The 22,941-nt window shown below is 46.1% G+C and overlaps 1 protein-coding gene across 6 annotated transcripts in view; it reads left to right on the forward strand.

The window, feature by feature from the left end:
• STXBP5 (syntaxin binding protein 5) overlaps window positions 1–22,941 on the forward strand; it is a 2,430,573-nt gene that overhangs the window by 1,151,246 nt on the left and 1,256,386 nt on the right. For all 6 annotated transcript variants that reach the window (XM_069606830.1, XM_069606829.1, XM_069606831.1 and 3 more), the window contains exons 12-13: window positions 975–1,122; window positions 1,212–1,279. In XM_069606830.1, the coding sequence (XP_069462931.1) occupies window positions 975–1,122; window positions 1,212–1,279 (216 nt within the window). The remainder of the gene's footprint in view (window positions 1–974; window positions 1,123–1,211; window positions 1,280–22,941) is intronic.

A 22,941-nucleotide genomic window follows, 5' to 3' on the forward strand; every position in this document is an offset into this window, starting at 1 on the left:
TTCCTGCAGGCGCCACACTCACTCCGGGCATTCTCAAAGTCTGATTCTGCTTTGCAGTGTTCTGCCACTCGATCTATGCTACACGGTTTCCCTATAGCGCAGATATATGCTAATACAAATCTGAAATCCCCTGAAAATACAATAAACACATTGAACTACAGCACTGCTAGTAACATGCTACTTTTCTTGCCAAAGAGCAGAAAAAGAAGAGGAAGGGGCCTGGTCAGGAAGTGACATGGGGGTGTGCAGAGGAAGGAAGTCAGAATGTGGAACTACAGGATTAGACGGACACATAGGGACTTGTAGTTCTTTATGAAATACAAGTGAAAACATTTTTTTAAATTTGTTTTACTTATTTGTTGAAAGCTGAAGAGCAAGATTAAAGAAGTTAAAGCTTAATGCTTGCCTCCGGGCTTGACATTGAATCAGTTCTCCTATGCATACGCAACTCAGTATTTCTTTGATTCTCATTCATGTCACACTAGCGAGTTTGTTAGTGTATGCCTGTTCCAACTGAGAATTCTGAGAGAAATCGAAGGATTCTGTAGTGGTCCCTTAGTCCCAAGCATACTCTTACTGAACCCATTAATACATTTTTGTTATCATAACATTGCAATCAAAATTAGGTTAAACGCTTTAGCTTGTATTTTATGTTTTCAGATTGCAGTAGTTTGAGGTGCATTCTATGCTGGCAATGTTTTTGAGCTAAATCAACTTTGTGATTACTTATTTGTCCAGTTTTGATTTATGTATCCACTTTTGAAAATATAAAGAATTACCACATAGGAGTGCAATTTTTCTGATTAGTCTCTTCTAACTTTGTTGCTGCCATTCTTCATCAAGCTATATAACCTGATATACAACAGAATGCTTCTAAGCCAATTGGATCCTTTAATACCTGTCTACTCAAGTCATGTTTGTTCATTGTAAAGGGGGCTTTGGTTGGCTAAGAATGTGTTTTCCTTATGTTGCAGGTATCCCATTTTTGAGAACCCTTACCCCTTGAGTATTCATGAATCTCCTGTTACCTGCTGTGAGTATTTTGCTGATTGCCCTGTGGACCTTATTCCTGCACTTTATTCGGTTGGGGCTAGGCAGAAACGTCAAGGTTACAGTAAAAAGGTATTAACTGTTTATTACTTTATTTTTCAAATGAACAGTTGGCTGGCAATGGTTCTATTTTGTTTGCTTAATATTCTTTTTTTTTTCAGGAATGGCCAATCAGTGGAGGTAACTGGGGTTTGGGGACGCAAAGCTATCCTGAAATAATTATTACAGGGTAGGTATCATGAATTGTTTCTACATTTTTCAGATGTATTTCTTGATTTGTATACGTTTTAGCAGGCATGACCAAAGTCATAAATTGAGATATATGGTAGCTATAACAGGCATATATATATATAAAAAAAAAATGTAGGGTTCTATCACAAACCAATTAAATCATTACAAAGTAGAGTAGATATAAATGTCGCAGAAAAGGATACATTCTCTATATTCCCATGTGTCCTCAAAGTTCTATTACAATATGGGACAGAAACAGGAAACATTCAGATAACTTTTTCTGTTTATGCTGGATACTTGGGTCAGAGTAAAATAACGATAGAGGGCACCAGTGGTCTCTCGGTCTATAGAACACGGAAATCCATTCACAGTATGGATCTTCCACCTAACAACAATAAGCGATATCTGAGCCATTGTGTAGGTGTGGTTCAGGGCCATAAGTTATGTGGCGAGCCAGTTAAAGACACAGTTTAGTGCAACTAAGAACACAAATGACTGGCAACATCATTACTGCTTCCCCCAACATGCTACCAAGGTTGTCTGAACACCTCAGTTCAGAATGGTTCTATGGCTCTGAACAACCATGCCAGGTGTAGAAAATCTGCAGATGGAGAATCACATTTTGGTGGTAAGGGGGAGTGGCCGGATTCTTGTGGAAAGGATTTGTATGTGGGCACCAGCAGCAACCAGGGAAATCGTTTCTGCCTACGGTATTTGGGCTCAGACACTGGGGTATATGGATCCTGCCTGGGCCATCCATGGTCTCCATTGTATTCTCCATTGTCCTTTCTGATAGCCATGATTGTACACTAGCAGCCTACAAGAAGACGCTCTCCCACTCGGAGGTCCCTGAGGGAGAGGTGGATAAATGACACTCTCTGATTAGACAGCTGGGGAGGCGGAGACGGGCTGAGGTATCTGGAAGCCACACTGAGACAAGAGAGCCTGTTGGTCCATGGAGGTCAGGGAGGAGCAGGGCGTTTCTGCATAGTTGAATGCCTAGTGCCTGGACAGGCCCAAAGATCCAGGGTGAGTTCTGTTAAGGCAGAGGGCAAACCAGCATGACAATCGGAGAGAAGCTCTCTTGGAATCTGCATCCACAAGTTTATGGTGGCTGTTCTTGGACCTCTGAGGCTCCCACATGCAGGGGCATGCATTTGGGCCGCATTAATCCGTAAGACTGGCATTAAAGGGCTAATGTAGATCCAGGAAGGGTCTTTAGTTCAGAGCCTATTGTGTGGACTTTTAAGACACAGGAACATGAGTGCACCGTGGGTTTGTAGTCCACTGATCTCGAAATTTCAATAGAGATACTGTGCATAGGAAGCAATGGTTCATTGCTTAGTAGTGAGGACTTCTTTAGGTATACACTGCAAGGTGTGAATTGTCATAGCTACTAGCCTTTTTAGGATCTGCATCTATAATCCCTCCCTGTCTCTGTGAAGTGAACTATGTATAGAGGCCAAGAAACCCCATTGATGATAGAGTGAGAAGTCTTTTTTCTTGTGGCACCATATTTGCAGTGCACGTTGTACCTCCTGCAACCCTTCCTCACCAGTCATGGCAGGTCAGAGAAAGGAGGAAGTTACACAACTATCTGGGGGAGCAAAGTGGTCAAGAAACAGGAAATCAAATACATTGAGTGAATTGAGAGCCATGCTAATGTAGGTGCAAGTTTCGATAGCTAACCAAGTAAAACATGCGTAAAGCGGATGACCGGATAGATGCCCTTGAGAACAACCAGTTAACAACTGATTCATTGGAGCTCATATTTGAGAAAAGGGTTTAGGAGATGCATTCAAAAAAGTCCAAATCCAGAAGATGGCTCAGACGCTCGCGGATATGAGGCTTGGAGCAACACAGATCAGAGCAATTAACTGGCTCAAGAATCTGTTAAGAATCTGGGGATATCACATCTCACTAGGTCAGTAAAGGATAGGTGTCATGAACCTGGTTTGGTTGAGACGGGCAGAGAACCTTCCCGGGAGTCCTGGAAACAGAGCTCCAACCCACCAGGTACAATGCACAGTCGTTTACAACCTGACCTCTGTGGACCCTTTCCTGTAGACAGGAGAGCTACGTGATACACCCCCTTCAATGGATTGATTTTCTCCTGCAGATTCCTCATTTGATAGGTATTCCCACCATCTTTGCTGCTTCGGAAAACCTTCGACGGGGGCATAGTGTACCTCAACCCGGCCATCGACCATCGATCCGTCTTGCACACCTCTGGTCATCGGCTCTGGACGTGACTTCAGGCTTCCTATAAATACCACATCACTACGCCCCATCCTTAGTTCCTTTTTTCCATGCGCTAACACGCTGCTTGAGAATAAAGAGTCTTTGGCTCACTCAACGTTTTTGCCAGAAAACATGTACTTTTTTCAAATCCTCGACACAAGATGGCTCGGGTATCGGGTTTCAAATGGTGTTCCGATTGTGGCACCAAGATGTCCATCACTGACCCACACAAGTTGTGTCTCTGGTGCCTCAGCACGGGTCATTGGACTGACAGGTGTCCGTCGTGCGCCAAAATGCAACCCAAATCCCTTTGTAATCGAGCTGCGAAACTCGGTCTGGGTCTACCACCTTCAAAATCACTGGCGCGTTCGGTATTCGGAGGCCGAAACTGAGGGGCACACCACTGAGAAAGAACATAAGCGAAAGAAGAAACGGTCCCACTTAAGGAGCCACGCTTCCTTGTCCCGAAACAAGGAAAGACGCCATCGCCTCTGTCGGGACTGAGTCGTCAACGGATAAAGGTAAGCCGTCGGCTAGGCCTATCCCTGCCAAAAGTGGGAGGATTTCAAATCCTCGATGCTTGACATGTTCAAAAAGCATGCTGTAGTCAGTGCTGCTAATCCCCGCACCCCACGCAGCAGGCTTCCCAGCCAACAGCGCCGCTCTCTATAGCCGACCGCTCAAGTGCCCTGGTACCAATGAATCGTTCGGCACCGAAAGAGAGCCAATGGAGCCCGCTACAACCCCGCGCATCAAAGGATGTCGACACTACAGCGTCTTAATCGTGATCGATCCCGACGTCCACCATATCTGTGCTGAGAGACAAACCCTCCACGTTGACAGTTGTCGAGAAAACATTCACCCCACAACCCCGGTCTGAATGTTTCAATACTATGGCAGGTATCTTCGACAGTAATGACGCCGATGACCAGGGGGATTTCGACCCTATTTACTTGGGTTCAGGAGGGGTTAATTATTTTGACAACCAGAATCAGCTTTTAAAACTGGCTGAAGGCCTCCAGGATGCCAGCAGTCTGGACACCTCCCCAGACCTTGAATTTCAAAAATCCCAGCCTTATCTTCATAATACTTTTAAATTTAGGGCTTTAGTAGAAAGTGTAATTGACACCCTCGCATTGCATTCATCTGTGGTGCCTGTACAGGGTTATTACCTTACTGACATTTTAGATGAAGGCCTCACCACAGAACGTAATATGCCCTTAAATCTGGCCATTGATGATCCTTTAACAATTCTGTTGCAAAACCCTTGTTCCATTCCTCACGTCAGTTCCACTATTTCCAGGAAATACAAGCCGGCTAGAGTAGCCCCCCTAATACCTCTCCTCTCACCCTTCGCCAGAGGTGCTTATTATGCAGGCGGCTACTGTCTGTTCTAGACCTGCATCTTCTAAGTCCACTCTGCCTCCTGACAGGGAAGCAAAAAAAGTAGATGCCTTAGCAAAGAAAGCATTCACTTCAGGTAGCATGGCCCTAAAAGCTACAAATGTGGCAAGCAGTTTTGCCAAGTACTGCTTCGGTCTATGGAGAGCAGTTGAAAATGCTGTTCAGTATGTCCCAAAAGGAGAAATGCACGAGACCTTCCTACAGCTAGTGGAGGATGGGAAAGACGTGGCCAGACAGTCGCTGCGAACGTGCCTGGACATCGCCGACTGCGTGGCCCGATCTATGGAGTCAGCCATAACACTAAGAAGACAGGCCTATTTAAAAACCTCTGGTTTTTCACCTAATGTCTAAGCCAAGCTTCTGGACATGCCCTTCAATGGCGATCTTCTATTAGGCCAGAAAGCTGAAGATTCCTTCGAAAAATGTATGGAATCCAAAATCGCTGTTAAGTCATTGGGTCTAGCTGTGCAGCCGGCCTGCAATTAGCTTCGCCTCTAGGGCACGGGACTACAGGAGATATGCTCCTTATGGCAGGAGAATGCAGCTCCCACCAACCGGGCAAGGGCAGAAGCGTTTCTCACGCCCCGGAAGGAGCAGAGGGGCTTCTAGATGTCAACAGGCAGCGTCCGCAGCGGGGCGACCCAGCCTCCGAAGCCACTTTGATTTTCCCCTCCCACAGCGGACCGGTTGGAGGACGGTTGATGGAGTATTTGCTCCAGTGGCAGGGCATTACTTCCGATGCCTGGGATCTACAGCTCATTCAATGGGGTTAATGTCTGCCATTTTTAAGAAAACCAACAGACAAACAGCACCCATCCCCAATCCAACTGGGACAGGAGCTCCTGGAAGAACTGAGCGCCCTGTTGTTGAAGGGTGCCGTGGAAGAGGTACCTCTGAGCAGAGAGGATCGGGCTGGTATTCCAGTTATTTCCTGGTACCCAAGAGAGGAGCAGGTCTCCGTCCCATTCTGGACCTCAGGGCCTTGAACAAGTTTTTGAGGAAAGACACATTCAAAGTCCCACATGACACCAGTCCAGAGTTCATAGGAGCAGTCCTATAAACCGGATGGGGAAAGCCTTCCCTCCCGAGGAGAGAGTAGTCAGCGTGACACAAATGGTTGACTTGTTCCTGAACCTTGCCACCCTACCAGCGGCTTCCTTCTTCCTAGGCCTGCATTTTTTCTAGTGCCAGAGGCCAGGTTGCACATGAGATCCCTACAATCCCTCCTGAGGGACTAGTGGTCTCAGTACCTCGGCTCTCTCTCTCAGATCTCCTCAGGGTATCCGCATCAGTGGTCAGCGACCTGTCCTGGTGGGTCAGACAGCAACAGTCTCTTAGTGGGGGACCCTACTGGCCTCCTTGGCCTCAGACCCAAGTGGTCACAGATGCATCTCTGAAGGGTCGGGGCGCTCACTGCGAGGATTTGCAGGTGAGCAGCCTCTGGTCAGTGACGGAAGCCAGGTGGCACACCAACAGCTGGAGTTGCGAGCGATCAGGCTTCCCCTGAAAGCATTCGCCCCGTTTCTCCAGGGGAAACATGGCCTCGTTCTGACTGACAACACAGTTGCAATGCACTATGTCAACCAGCAGGTGGTGTGCACTCCCGACCCCCTCTGCATGGAGGCAATGATGCTTTGGTTCTGGTTGCTGGAGAACAGGATCTTGTTCTTTGCAGTTCATCTGGCGGGCACAGAGAACAGTTTAGCAGATGCTCTGAGCATATTTATCATGAGGTTACCCTGTACTATTAGGAAATTAGGGCAAATCGATGCTATTGTAACACAGGGGTAGTCCTAATAGGTCGTTTCTAAAATGATTTTGCCTCTGTTGTCCCATAATCCTTGCATGGTATATCAAGTGTGCATCCCTATCGGGTGGCAAGAATACCAATCAAAAAATACACAGCGTAAGTCCTGTTTAGTTGATTATTTCAGTTTTTCTTTTCAAGTAACCCTTCGTTATTTATTTGTCTAATTCTCTTCACAACTGAAGTGCTACAGACCTGTTGAGTCTAATTACTATGACTCCTTGGATCTTTTCTTAAAATGTTTTATTTTTTATATACATAAGGCAAAACATACATATATTCAAACAAAACATATAAATTGATATGCAGTGAAGTAGCAGTGTGAACAAACAAAAGTGCAAAGTGACATTCATGGAAAAATCATGAAATAGAATAGATGAAGACTCCAGGTCATCTATTTATGTGGAGCTGTACAATTTGTACAGATAGTTTATGGTTGATTGCAGTCTAGTTTGTGTGCCACTAATCTCAAAACACCAATCCTCTAGTCGACGTTGCTAATTTTTAGTACAAAGTAAAAAGAGCGTGGCCAAATAGCTTAATAATTGGTCCTGGCTTTAGACATTTCAGCAGGGATTGTTCATTTGTGCTGCCTTGATCTGGACTGGATTGGATGTTCCTAAAGTGAAAGAGGGGCACTCTAAATTAGATATGGTGTCATAGTACAGCAATTATATAAATATATACACACAAACTGGTAATTTAGAAGCAAAAGGGTGATCGGGGAAATAGGTGTGCGGGTCGGGGGCCACCACGCCCCCTGTCGATAATTTCCAAGTCACCGAAGCTGGAGGGAATATCTATCAAATGAGGAATCTGTGGGAGAATAATCCATAGAAAGATTACATTATGGTAAGTCATTTCTCCTTCCCTTGACTTCGAGGCAAGAGCTGGATAGGATGAGAGCAGGGATAGACATTAGATGGAAACTAAAGTTGGAAGAATTTCATATGAAAATGATGCAGGTATTCGAGAAAGTAGGTCAGCCTGCTTCGGGCTCGTCTGGGAAAAAGACCAATGAGCCCACTGTGCCCTAAAAAAGCCAATAGGGTCTCAGCTCACCAACCTCTTCGTGCACCGAAGAGCTCGGGAGCGGTCAAAGCCTGAAGAAGGATTTGAGGGCTATCGATGCCACCGACTTCCTCGTCATCTGCCATGTATTTCGACGCTCTGTTGGCATCGGCTGGCATCGATGGTTTGTGCTGACTTCAAGAAGGGACTTTGTCTTTCTTCCAGGGCATCTTAGATGAAGAGGATGACCTGGTTCCAAGGTTCAAACCCATGCGTCCCTCTCGACAGCCAAGAATTTCAGGCTGGAGAAAATAGTCTGGCTGACCTGGCTTCCATTTTACTGGTTGCAAGTAGTCTGGATACCTCCCTGAAGTGGAGTTTTCTTAAGCTGATCCTCAAGCCCACCCTAGTGTGACATATAGAAGGATGATGGCCAAGTTGGCTGATGCCTTAAGCTGGGGTCCTCCAGCAAGGAAAATTGTGGAATGTGATCTTCGATATTTTGGACAAGGGCACGAATGTCCAACCTGTAATCATTTTCCACAACACCATAAAAATAATCCACTATTAGATCTGTACAAAACTACCTGCTCAGGGCCAGCAGTTCATAAGCATTTTACAAGGAGATATAAGCCCACACAACATTTTTCTTTGGGGCCTTGGTGGCGACCATCTAGTGGCAGATTTTGGCTCAAAACATAACGCCAAAAGCACTAAAGGAGAGCGCCTCCAAACTTAACCTATGTTGTTTCACGTCAAAGTTGCCTAGTCCTCCGAGCTGGAGTTCCTCACCAGACATCCATCACATGACAGCCTGGTGCTGCAGCAGCTACTATTGCTGTGATGGCAAGCTCCTACCTTTTGTTGCCCCCCACATAGGGATGATAAAAAGTATGATGCTCTAACCAAAAAGTCTTTGCCTCTGGCAGCATGGCATTTGAAGCAGTAAATGCCTCTTGTGCACTTGCCACGTACACACACAGCTCGTGGTCTGTTATTGCTGAGGCTGCAGTGTGCATCCCTGACTGGGAAATGAGGGAGGATTTTTTTTAATATTGTGGAGGATGGAAAGGAGGCCATGCGCCAAAGCCCTGTAATCGGGTGTTTGCACAGCTGACTGTGCCAGAAGGGCTATGGCAACGAGTTGTCTTATGAGGCGGTTCGCCTGGTTGCGTAAATCTGGTTTTGCACAGGATGTGCACAAAATTACTCTGCCTTTTGGTGGGTCACATTTATGTGCACTAGAGGCAGATTATAGCCTGGAGGAATTGCAGACCTCCAAGGCCAGAGCAAAGTCCCTAGTAGCTGCTGTAAGGTAGCCTGCTCAAACTTCTTTACAGTGCAAGGGCTAGCCCTTTCGGTATTACAATTATAGCCAAAAGGGAAAGCAAGTCACTGCCCGTCAAAATCAGAGACGATTTTCTAGACCTTCAAGAGGTGGAGGCAGTAAAACAACACAGACCACTTCCACGTCTGTCCCCTCCAGTGTGGCCCTGCCACAAACCAATTTGAGGACTAGTACCATTCCACGCCGGCTGGGGAACAACCATCACCCATTTTCAAGAGGTGCAATACTACCACAGATGCAGGGGGATGGCAGGTGGTTTCTCAGGGATACACCTCCTCTTTTTAAACCATTGACCAGACTGCCCCCCTCCTTCCAGACCACCACCTGTTCCTCCTAAAAGAGATTACCTCTCTTCTGGGGAAGGGTTCCATAGAACTAGTACCAGTACAGAAAAGAAACCAGGGGTGGTACTCCCTTTACATTTTGTTCATCTTGGACCTGAAACGCTTGAACAAGTTCCTCAGGAAGGACAGGTTCATGGTGGTAACACTCTCACAGTTCCTCCAGGCACTGGAAATTCAGGATTGGTTGGTGTTTCCTGTCCTACAGGATGCTTACTTTCACGTGCTAATCCACTCAAAACACAGTAAATACCTGAGGTTCTTCATTGGCAATACTCACTACCAGATTCGAGTTCTGCTGCTTGGGTTTACCTCCTCACTGAAGGTTTTCCCTAAGTTATTGCCGCTAGTGGCAGCCAGTCTCTGGAAAAGGGGGTGGGGAGGTGATTCACATCTCTTCTTTTTTTTTTTTTTTTTTTAAACTCTGTTAATTAACTTTTTGCATATTAAACATTGCATCGTAAGAAAAAACATGGGGCTGTGGGCCCTGCCCCCAACTTATTTCATCGTTTACAAACCGTTTCAATTTGCACACAAATTGCCACAGCTTCTGCATGGTGCTCAGCTTTTTCCACAAATAACAATTTGTCCCTAGTGAATGGTCATTGCGTGTAACCCCCGGGGAGGGGGGGGTGTTTTCAGGTGTGGCGTGTGATACCTGTACATTAGGGTCAGTCTCTTGGTCTGCTTTCATGGGAATTTAGGTCCTAAAGGCCACCCAATAGTCCTTCGGTTTGCTGTTAGGTGAAAGCGTCAAATTGTATTGAGTCTCTATGCGTTCACAATTCGACATAAGATTGAGCCAGTGTTGAAACGTAGGTGCTCCGGTTGCCCCCCATGTGCGCGCCACTAGTGATCTTGCGACTGCGGAGGCCATACCAACAAGGCGTTTCTTGCTTCGGGGTCCAGACTCAACAATGGCCAGCAGCCAAACTTCTGGGTTGAGTGGGGCGGGGCTGTCGATCATGCTCGACATTGCTTCCTCTATGCTCGACCATAAAGAGTGAACCTGGAGGCAGAGCCAGGTGATGTGGTAAAAATCTGTTGGGGTCTGGTGGCATTTCTTGCACTTCGTGGGTTTGAGTGGGAACAATGTGTGCAGACTAAGAGGACGGTAGTACATCTGATATAGGAATTTAAAGTGCATCAGACGGAATCTGCAATTGGTGGAAATAGATTTGGTCTGGGCACATATCGAGCTCCAGTGGTCGTCTGACAGCGTTTTCGCCGGGGCACCCATCCCATCTGTCCCTGTAATGGGCTGGTGGTGGGGTCTTTCCATGCAGGCTCAAAATCAGCTTCCTGGTGGATGTCGGACAGTGGTGTATACCAGGAATGGGGATGTGTGATGTGTGTTCGGGATGTCCGGCCAGCTGGCCCTCAATACCTCCCACAACCGCAAATAGTGAAGCTTCGTGATGGGGTCCATACACCTCTGAATTCAAGGTCTTCCCATGATTTAAATTTGCCATCAGGGGCAATATCTCCTATTGTGTGAATCCGTAGATTAGTGAAGTGTTGTATGAAAATAGCCTCATGTATGAGTGGTATACCTCGGACGTGGTATATGGCCATAGTGGGGGAGTACCATTGTCCCAGCCTGGCCCATTTTGCCAAACAGTCCCAAGCTCTAAGGGTGATATGCAGAGGTTGTATTTCTGCCCTCGAGTGCTTCTCCCGAGTAGCCCACAGGAGTCCCCTGAGATCAGGACAGGTAATAGCCTTCTCAAAGCGTGAGTGGGTAGGTCACCCGAAGGGGGCCACAACCAGATGGCATATTGTACCTGGGCAATCAGACCTCCCTTGGAATATGGGCGACATAGTGTATCTAGGGAAATACAAGGGTGTTTTCCGGCCCAGATCGGTTTGGTCATCATGCTCTTTAATCCTTTCCAAAAGGATGCAGGAGGCCATATCGGGACATTATTAAAAACGTATAATAACTTTGGTAGGAAGACCATCTTGGAGAGCGATATTAGAGCAGCCTGGGAGATGGGAAGGCACACCCACATGTCCACCCTGTGTTCCAAGTATTGTAGCGCTGCGATGCAGTTCTCCTCGTATAGCCTGGCTGGGGATGTGGACACTCAGACACCAAGATAGCGGATTCCCTGCGGGTGCCAAGCAAAGGCGTCACCAATATCTTGTAGGGAAACCCCTGTGGTGAGTGAGAGCACCTCAGATTTAGTCCAATTGATTTGGAGGCCGGATAGAGCACCAGATTTTGGTGATCTCTTCCACCACAGGGTTTAGATTGGTTTGCAGGTATTTAACATTTATTAACACGTTGTCTGCGTATAGTGAGACAATTGATGTGTGTGAGTGGAGTATAACCCATCTGGGCTTGGTATTCCCTCAGGGCGCATGCCACCGGCTCGATGGACAGGGCAAATAGGAAGGGGGAGAAGGGGCAACCCTATCTAGTGCCTCGAGATGGGTGAATTGGGACAGATTGAATTCAATTTGTATACACTGAGGATTGAAGGCAGTGTACAGCAGGCAGATCCAGTTTAGGAACGTGGTGCCCATGCCGGCCCGCCAGAGAACCTCAAACAGAAACGGCCATTTGAAAGAGTTGAATGCCTTTTCGGCATCCAACGCTGCTACTGCTATTGGGACCTCTGGGTTCACATTATGCATCAGGGTAAACAGTCTGCACAGATTATTCTGCATGGAGCGGCCTGTTATGAAGTGTGCCTGGTCTGGCAGAACCATGGCTGGCATGTGGGGTAGAAGCCTGTTGGCTAGGAGCTTCGCCAGGATCTTGTCGGAATTCACCAACGACAAGGGCCTGTAGGAAGAGCATTATTTTGGGTCCTTGTCCGGTTTGAGCAATACCATCACCATAGCTGTCCTGGTGGACTCACGGAGAACCTCTGTCGAGCTGGCTGCCTCAAACATGCTGCGTAGATGAGGAATGATTATGGCTGGGAAAGTTTTGTATAGTTCGGCGGTAATGCCGTCAGTCCCTGGGGCCTTACCATAGGGGAAGGAGTGAATTATTTTAAGGAACTCCTCATCCGTGGGGGGGTTGTTTAGCAGTATTCCGGCTTCCGAGTCCAGCCACCCCATGGCGAATTGATCTAGATATCGTGTGATATCATCGTGCCCTGCTGTACACGGGTCGCATACAGCTTCTCGTAGTATCATCTGAATGTGTCGTTTATCCTCTTGCCGTCCCTAGTAGATTCCCCCTCAGGTGTCTCGACCTCTATTATAGGTTCTAGGTGTCCTTCCTGCCTTATGGCCCATGCCAAGGTCCTACTCGGGCGGTTCCCCTCCCCGTATCTAGCGTCCGCTATTGGGTCACCCAAGAATATTGCCTCATTGGTCATCAGTGAACGGATCTCTTGTTTCTTAACCTCCAGACTAGCCTAGAGTTCAGGGGAATTATTCTGGGGCAGGCGGTTCTCCATGTTTTTAAATCTTTTTCCTTGGACGCAATGGTTCTATGGATGCTCTTTAGGACGCCCCCTTCCTGGGAGATACACCAGCCCCGAATATACACTTTAAAAGTTTCCCAGACCACCCTAGGGTCTGAGACAGTCTGCATTTATTTGGAAGAATTCTGAAATGGCATGACGGATATCTTCAGAAATGCTATATCCTCAAGCACTCGGGCTCTGACTCCATTGGAGTGGCTTAGGACGGGTGGCCGGGCCCGTGAACTGCACCAGGCCTGGGGAGTGGTCGGACAGGGTTCGAGGTAAAATCATCGTTTTAGTAGACACTGAGGCCATTTCTGGGGACATATGGATGTAGTCTATCCTGGAGGAACTCCCATGTACGCTCGAGTAAAAGGTGAATTCACATCTATCTGGGTGGTGTAGATGCCATATGTCGACCAGGGTGTAATCTGTAACAATGGATGACAATTTGTTTGCCACCCGAGTGAGGGACATCTGTACTAAAGAAGACCTGCCGCGTGTCAGTGATAGGACCATATTGAAATCCCCCACCTGCTAGGCCATAAAGACCGCATATGGAAACTAAGGCACAATAACCATATACTATAATGACACGTCAGACGCGAGGTTCGTTTTCCAAACAAGTCTGGTTTTATTCAAAGTTTCTTAGTCGGCCGACTTGGTCTCAACGCCTCACGACGTGTGTTCCCAGACTCCGTTAGATGCGAGAGAGAGCGAACAGCGCTCAAGCAGCAATATATAAACATTATACATTATCTTTCATTAAGGTAATTCGACCCACCCTCATACATGTCATACAGGCTAGGGTTCAATGATTGACAATTATGACACGTTATGACAAGTCTTCATTCAGTCTAAACATAGTTATTCTAGCAAAGGCAGCAGAGACAGCTTTCAGTTATGGGGAACATGGAGCTCTGGCTCGGTAAGGATATCTTGTTGTTAGCAGAGAAACATTCCATACTACGTTATCTGTGTGTTATGGCTCATGAGCTAAAGGTCAGATAGTTCTGAAGCAGAGAATACCATTCTCCACGAAGGAGTACCGCTAGGCGAATATAATTCATGTTTAACTGCCTTTTATAACCGTGCTTGCAGGACAAAACCGGCACCTGGACTACTGATTAGATGCGGCTTTTGCTCGACTTCGAGAACTTAGTGAGAGAGAAAAACAATGTATTTCTGCACAGTTTGACATTCCTGTCTGCATTAGCATTTCAGCATTCAAGCCGTGGCCTCCCACTGTGTGCGAATCTAAAGCATAGAATATATTTGCAAAGCGTTTAACAGAAAAAGCAAATGGCCGACATTTCACAAAAAGTATGCCCTTTGGTTATATTGACGATTCTTGGATTGCGATGTTTGTCACATGATGCGATTTGTTTCTGGCCAACATACTAAAAATATCATTTGACTATGGGATTACTTTTCTGGTCTAACAAAGCCTGCTTTTGGCCTTAAGCGTCATCAGAAATATTAATTGCCATAAATTCTTTAATTATTTAGTTTTCGTGTTGTGTACCATCACTTATCATGTGAAGAGGTGGTTTCGTACTGATTGCATGTACACACTCATTTGTAATTTGGGAGCAGAGGACTGGCAGGCATTGTATTCAACAGCAGAATATGAGGATTCCAAATATCCTAACCAAGATTGCAGTTAGTTTCCATCCCCATGATCGTAGCAGTTACCAAAACCATGAATTTATATTCAGATTCCAACTACCTGTGGGGACATGAATTTCTTAGCTAAGGACATGCAATTTTTTTAATTGCTTCAAATATCGTAGAGGAGGAGTTACTTACGAATACACAGCACGCTGACCCCGCTAATTTGCATACTCCTCCGCGATCAGCCAAAATAATATCAAGCACCATTCTATTTTGCATTGCAACTAGTCTAATTGCTTTTTGTTCCAATGTTATAGAGTATATCAGATGTTCAATTTATCGTTTTTTCGAACACTCTGGACATTTTTCTTATATTTCATGAGTTTATTGCTTGTTCCCAAAATGGTACAAATGATTTTGCTATATCCCCAGCAATCTGCCCTGCAGTATCATCTCATTGTGGCCGAGATCTAGATATTTTTGCTATTTCAGAAGTTTTGGCAAGAAATACACCAGGTAAAAGTATCCCTAGATAACAGGTCCCTTGCCACGTTCTATGTAACTATGGATATGCCTGATCTCCACATATGAAATAAACAGAACCTCCTATATATAATGTTTTTTTCTTCTTGTTCAAGCACAGCAATATTCATATATCTAGTAAATGTTCCCACTGGGTGGGAACACTTTTTCCGTAAGCAGAATGGGACAGAATCTGGATTATGATTAATAGTATAGAAGGGAGACACAGCATCTTTGTTTCCTACCAGAGCCCTTTTAAAAGTGATCCTGGACTAGTAAGGTCTAGAGAGTCTATCTATTGGACTTGTTGTTACCGGTTTTATTTTGCTTTTGCTTGTAAATACAGAACAACCCAATGGTTCCAATACCAATCTTTCAAATTAATTTATATTTGTTCTATCAAATTGTCCAGTGACACTATCATTTCATTTCCCGAAAAATAGCACTTTTAATGATACATAACAGGCAGTATTAAGCGGCAAAGGATGTACATACCAACCTGGGGTAAATGGAAACAAACCCAACAATTGGACCTATTCAGGATAGCATGGGTCATATTCATAATCTGCAGTAATGTGTTATTATCATATCCTTTTCTATGTTTCACTTCTTGTGATGGAAGAGTATAGGAGAGCACATGTACCGGGCTGCTCATTGTAGGAGCATTGGTAGCAGACAAGGGAGAGTTTAAGGGATGCAGAGTCTCCAGATACTAAAACATTGGGATCAGTGTAATCAAAATACAAAGTGGTATCATAATCAAAAGCATATTATTCTTTCTAAACAAAGTCTTTCTTGGAGTAGGCTTAATGTCAATCTTTATATCATCAACAGCATTGGTGCAGGCGGGAGCAGGAGCGAATATAGGCATCGTCTATAATGTTTATTTCTGGAAAAGTTTTTCAGTGTTCGTTGGAAAAGTTCTCCACCGCAACACACGTTAGCAACAAAGGTTCAGGCCAATCCAGGTTAGCCTACTTACAGATGACTAAAAAATGATATTAAACTTCAGAGCTCCAAAAAGGCAGGAGCAAGCATCAATTTTATAGTGTCGGTATCATTTGCCCCCACTTGTCCTTGCCAGGTTGCAAAGGCCTTCACTTTCAATGATAGCACCGGGAAACCGCGTGTCAGAGCTCTCAACCGATACAGCTCATACGCTCCTTTTCCCTAGGCCTCCGTTCCCAGCTCCATCCACGAGCTAGAAACAAAGGCGACACAAAAGCTGATCACTTCCGATTTCGTGAACGTAGATTTTACCTTACAGCTCCAGGTACAGTATGATCGATGAACAATGCAATCTCATTTCCGGATGCAGGATCAGTGCCAATTCGCGATGCAATGAGTGATGATGAGGCAGCAGTCAGACAATGTTGAGGCACCTTTGGCCTTTCGATTTTCGTTGCAATCTCCTCAGGCCCTTTCTCGGGCTTAGAAAGTACTTCTCACGGGGATTCAGCGATAATATCTTTGTGATCAGGTACAGCTGTCTTGCTTTCGACGTCAGGATCATCAATCTCTTTCTCATGTGGAAAAGGAAACCGAACTCTTTTCGTGTGTGTGTTGCGTGGATCCAATGTTTACGGCCATTCACTCGGACTGCAGTCTGTGTGGCCAGTAACACCTGGAAAGGTCCCGTCCAGCGCAGTGCAAGTGAAGACTTTCTTTCAAAAATGTTCACCAGAGTCCAGTCACCCGGCTGCAGACAATGTCTTGGGCCTGTATATCTGAGAGGAAGAGCCTCCTGCACCTGCTGATGAATCAAACGCAAGTTTTGAGTCAATTGTTGGCAGTAATCTATAAGTAATGGATACTCAATATCCCTCAAACGTTTCGGATGGGGCACATTCCAGACATTGGCTGGTCTCCCCATAACAATTTCATATGGGGAGAGACCAATCGTTGCCTGCACAGCCGTTCGCATGCACAGTAAAGCTAGTGGCAAATGCATCGGGCCATTTCAAATTGCTCCCTGCACATATTTTGCTCAGCTTGTTTTTCAAGATACCGTTTTGGCGTTCTACCAAACCGGCACTCATTGGAGGTCTGGCCGAATGGAATCGCTTATCATTTTGGAGACCTGTGCAAATTTGCAATATCACGGCCGCAATAAAATGCGGACCATTAACTGACCATATGACACTGGGTACTCCAAATCGGGGAAAGTAATATTTTAGCATGGATTTAGCTGTGGACATAGCTGTACAATCTTTCAGGGGATAGGCATCTACCCATTTTCTGAATGCGCAGACCACTACAAGGACATACTTATAGTTTTGGCACCTCTCAATTTCTATGAAATCAAAATGGATGTCTTCAAATGGCATAGACGGTGGGCCAAAACTTCCTACTGGTGTCACTGTTTCCTTCCCACTGTTATGTTGTAAACAAGTCATGCAATTCTGAACCAATCTTTCAGCAGTTTTTCAGATGTGCGGATTCTGTCATAAAGAATCCAGGTGCTGAATCATTTTTTTAGCACATGAGTGTGTTGGACTGTGAGCCATAGTAACCATTGCCATCACATAGGCATTTGGCAACATCTATCGGTTATTTTGTTTGTCCACCCAACATCCCTCAGAATCTAATTCTGCTGGACCCTCAGACCATTTTTTATTTAATCTAGAGTAGTTTCTGCTTGTATCTCTTTAACTGTTTCAATTCCATTTTCTATCATACAGAACACTCCTGTTTTTTCGACATACATTTTTGTATGCAAGTCTGTGGCAGTTTGTTTAGCAATTTTGTTTGCAAATGTGTTTCTCCCTCCTACATTACATGTTACTTTTTTATGTGCTTCACATTTCATTATTGCTAACAGCTTGGGAAGCGCAAGTGCTGACAACAGTCTCACTATCAAAGTGCCATGTTGGATTTTGGTTCCATGTGATGTCAGGAAACCCCTTTCAGCCCATAATCGACCAAAATTGTGTACCACCCCAAAAGCATACTGCCAGTATATATGTTTACATTGAGGTTTGCAGAAAATTCACATGCTCTTGTTAACGCTATTATTTCCGCAGCTTGTGCTGAATTATATGCGATTTGCTTGCTCTCTATATTAGTTTCAGTGTGGTGATGGCATAAGCAGCAGTTGATGTGCCATCTGGTAATTTAAAACAAGAACCGTCACAAAATAGTTCTCCATCTGACTCTTTCTGTGGAGTGTCAGGTAAATTCTTTCTTTCGAAGAGATTGTGTCCTCCGACGTATTCCTTATCTTAGATATCTCCTTCCAGCTCTGCTGGCCTCGGAAATTTTTTCTCTAGAGGGCGCTGCGCGTCGACCTCCGCCGAGTCGATGTCCCTCAACAGCCGCCGTATCGACGTCATCCTGCCTATAAAGGCCGCGCGCAGCGTCCGTTCTTCAGTTCCGTTTTTCCGCGCTTACTCAGTGCCTCGGAATACCGTTGCTCAGTTTTGTCAATTTAATCCTATTTACCTCGAGATATTCGATCCGTACTTGATGGCTTCCTCGTCGGAACCGACAACTCCTCGGTCCGGCTTAAAAAAATGCCGAGATTGTGGGAAAAAGATGTCGCTGACTGACCCTCACAGAGTTTGTCTGTGGTGTTTGGGAGCTGAACACCATTGTTCGGAGTGCGAGGACTGTATGTCCATGACAGCTAAGGCCCTGAAGGAGCGTAGGGGGAAGCTGGCGAAAGGTAAGACTTTAAAAGCTTCTTCTTCGACGAAGTCGAGACATTCGTCTCCTCGTCACCATTCGCGCTCCAGGTCTCGGAGTGGGTCCCATCACTCCTTGAGATCGAAGCACTCGAAGAGGAGACGTCGAAGATCCCCTTCTCCGTCCTCCTCTTCCTCTGTTTCTCCAAAGAGAATCCCTTGCCCCACGAAACATAGTTTCCGGGCTGAATGGGAGGAATTCTGCAAAAATATGATGAGCGTCTTTGAGAAAGCGGCCTCGACTGTCATGATCACTGCTTCCAAGGAGCCAGGACCAGCCCAACGTCCTTGGAAGCAGGCCCCTAACCATAATCCTAGGCACCAGCCGGTCCCCACTGGGACCTTTTGGACCTTGTCCTGGCGCCGGTGGCACCAGGCTCATCAAAACCATTGGTCCCGGCACTGGAAGCGCCGGGCTCATAATAAGTGTGAGGATGCTTGGGTGGACTTACCTGCAGCAGACCATGCTGCATACTTACCAGCCACTTAGAAGCTATCTAAGAACAGGAACTACTTTCTTACCTGGGTGGGGCAGCTCCATTCCTTGGATACAGCACTGGAACTCTTCTGGAAACTGGAACACTTTTCTTACCTAGGCGGGGCCGTGGAAGAAGACGCCTCATCACTCCAAGGCTATTTAAACCACACCCGATAGATGAAGCGTGCTTCGCGTTATTCTGCATCTGCAGCAGAACGCTCACCGAGTCTGCTCCGGCTTTTCTTCTTCTGATCCTGGACCTGCAAGAATCCTACTTACCATTTCAGTATCCAGACATCATCAGCACCTGCAAGAACAGAAACAACAGGTTAGCAAGGCGAACTTTACACGCAGTACTTACTCACCTGATCCATCGACTGCGGCCGCTTCTTCACGCCGCATCTCCACCTGCAAAGGCAAAAGCATTGCCATACTTACCGGCACGCTGTGAATTCCGGATTTCTTCGTTCTGCATCGCCGCCTGTAAAGACAAAGTATCGTTAACAACTTACTGGCATTCCGCGGACTCCGGCGCTGCAAACCAACATCTGAAAGGCAAAAGAAAAGACATTAAGCAGGTATTTACTTACGTCCATCACGCTCGTCGCAATAAAACGCCTGCAAATACTTCGGCGTCTCTTTAACACGAACTAAGCTGCAAGGAAAGAGACAGTTAGAGCGCGTGCCATACTTACGAACTTCCAGGCGCTTCACTTCATCTTCCATCTCAGGAGCCCTGCAATACATAAGGGAAAAGCATTATATAGAGTCTGCATATAAACGTGCCACGCATTTAAAGACTATAAAGACAAAAGGTGTCCAGAAACTCACCGCTCGTGCAGATAACGACGGTAACCATCCTCTGAATTCAAGAGGCCTATGTTTCACCAGTGAAGGAACTGGCAACGGCACCCTGCACCAGACGCAGATGGAGAGCCCAGCATTCACCTATATAAGGTGAGCACGTTGACCTGGGGGCTCTACGAAAAAACTGGGAAGAGAGAGAGAGAGGGACATTCAACTACCCAGACCATTAACCCCCATGTTCTTTCACCTGCAGAAACCTCACTCTTCGAGTCCGACACACAGTGCGAAGAGGTTCGACCCCAGAAGCCAATCGAGTCCTGCACATCACTTTTCGAGTCACAGACAGCTTCCTGCCAAGACCCGCGCCTCCGTGGGAATCAGGTGAGCGTTACAGAACGCGAAGCCCACCACAAAACTCCTACCCAGGCGCAATGGAAACCTCAGACACTGATCAACTAGCCCAGTTGCTCGGGGAATTAAGAGCAGAAGTACATGCAGCTCGTCAGGAAACGAACTCTCTAAGAAGAGAATTGATAATTTCCAAGGAGCGAACAGAGGACCTTGCTAGGCAGTTGTTACAAACGCAGGCAGGACAGACACCTTTGCCCGTTCCAGGAGGGAGTTATCCTTCTGCATCAGCTTCAAATCCAGTGCAAATCAATCTGCCCGGTAATGTGCCCTTGGCTCCGCCCGAACGCTTTTCTGGTGATCCAAAGAAATTCGCAGTGTTCATCAACCAGTGCCGCCTACACTTCTTATGTCGACCAGCTGCATTCCCAACAGACCAGACCAAGGTGGCTTTCGTGCTTTCTTATCTCAGTGGCAGCGCTGCAGATTGGTCGATCCCTTTAGTCACCCAGGATGATCCGGTTTTACATGATTTTCAGGCCTTCCAGTCCAGCATGGAGAAACTGTTCGCAAGACATGCACAAGGGCAGGCCTTGGACAATGAACTTCTCTCATTACGACAGGGTAATCAAGACCTCTTGACTTATATAGCCTCCTTCAATAGACTCATAGTGGAAACACAATGGCCCGAGGACAAGAGAATAACGCTTTTCTACAGAGGCCTGCGTGGAGAGCTCAAGGATGTGTTAGCGCAAGTTGTGAATCCTCCACAAGAATGTTCTGACTATATTGACTTAGTTGTCCAATTGGACCATAGACTACAGAACAGGAAGGCAGATCGTTCCAGATTTGATACTCGAGTGTTTTCTAAACCACAGACCTCGAATAAGGGAGCTGACACTGTGGAACCCATGCAAATAGGGAGCATGAAAGGACCTTTAACTCAGAAAGAGCGGGAAAGAAGAAGGCAGCTGCAATTATGCCTCTATTGCGGAAACTCAGGACACTTTCTTCGGGACTGTCCAGTGAAACCAGCTAAGAAGACTGTAGGAGCCGCGGATACCTGTACCACAAAGTCTGAGCAGGGAAACGACCTCGCCCGACAAGAGTAGAGGTCCTCTTGCCGAGCGTTAAGATCTGTCCCATGACCTCGCATTTCGTGATACCCATGGTCCTCATTAGTCCTGAACGTCCGGATCGTTTGCATGCAATTGAAGCTTACGTTGACAGTGGAGCAATCGGTAACTATGTGGACCGTGAAATGTTATCATGGATGAATCTACCCCTTGTCCCTAAGGCAGTAAAGGACGTCATCACTACTGTGGATGGCACGGAGATAGCCTCCGGACCAGTATCGCATGCCACCCAAGAAGTGACGCTAGTGAGTCAAGATGGACACCGGGAGAGAATCGTGTTCGATGTAATCAAGGCCCCTCAGTTCCAGATCATTCTGGGAATCCCTTGGTTAGAGAAGCACAATCCTCAGATCGATTGGCGAGCAAAGACGGTTCAGTTTCCAGAGTGTTTTACCACTTGTTATCCTCGGTCTGATGTTTCACTGGCGGCAATCTCTTCTGAGGAGGTTCCCAAATTACCTCCCGAATACCAGGAATTCCAAGACGTCTTCCGGAAGGATCAAGCTAACACCCTGCCTCCTCATAGGTCTTACGACTGTCAAATAGATCTGATACCTGGAACAACTCCTCCTTGCAGCAGGATTTATGCCCTCACCGAGCCAGAGAACCTTCACCTCAGACAGTACCTGGACCAATATCTAGCTAACGGGTTTATCCGTCCTTCAAAATCTCCAGCTTCATCGGCTTTGTTCTTGGTTCCGAAAAAGGAAGGAGACCTTAGAACTTGCATAGATTACCGCGCCCTGAATCAGATCACCGTTAAAAACAGATACCCGTTACCTTTGATCCCTGAACTCCTGGACCAAGTCAAAGATGCATGTATATACACAAAGCTGGATCTCCGAGGAGCCTACCACTTGGTACGGATAAAAGAGGGCGATGAATGGAAAACGGCCTTCCGCACCAAGTACGGGCTATTCGAATATCAAGTGATGCCCTTTGGACTGTGTAATGCTCCTGCTGCTTTCCAGTATTTTATGAATGATGTCCTTAGAGAACTCATAGACGTGTGTATTGTTGTCTACATTGACGACATCCTCGTCTATTCATCTGAAGAAGAACATCAGAGACAAGTTAAAAAGGTTCTCGAGAGATTGCGTCAACATAATCTTTTTGCTAAGCTTGAGAAATGCGTTTTCAACGTAACGGAAGTCGAGTTCCTGGGATTCATATTGTCACCGACGCCTGAGTCCATATGGATTCAAAGAAAGTTGATGCAATTATCAAGTGGCCATCACCAACCTCTGTAAAAGGAGTTCAAAGCATGTTAGGATTCGCTAACTTTTACCGCAGATTCATTCCTGAATTTTCTCGGATAGTCCAGCCCATCACAGCTCTGTTGAAAAAGAACAAACGTTTTGAGTGGTCTTCTGAAGCAGAACAAGCTTTTCAGGACTTAAAAGCTAAATTCATTTCTGCACCTGTTTTAAAACATCCTCGCCCAGAACTTCCTTACATCGTGGAAACGGATGCTTCTAGTCTTGCTATGGGGGCA

This window comes from Ambystoma mexicanum, chromosome 4p (assembly GCF_040938575.1).
Source record: "Ambystoma mexicanum isolate Mex_15411 chromosome 4p, UKY_AmexF1_1, whole genome shotgun sequence".
Lineage (NCBI taxonomy): Eukaryota > Metazoa > Chordata > Amphibia > Caudata > Ambystomatidae > Ambystoma > Ambystoma mexicanum.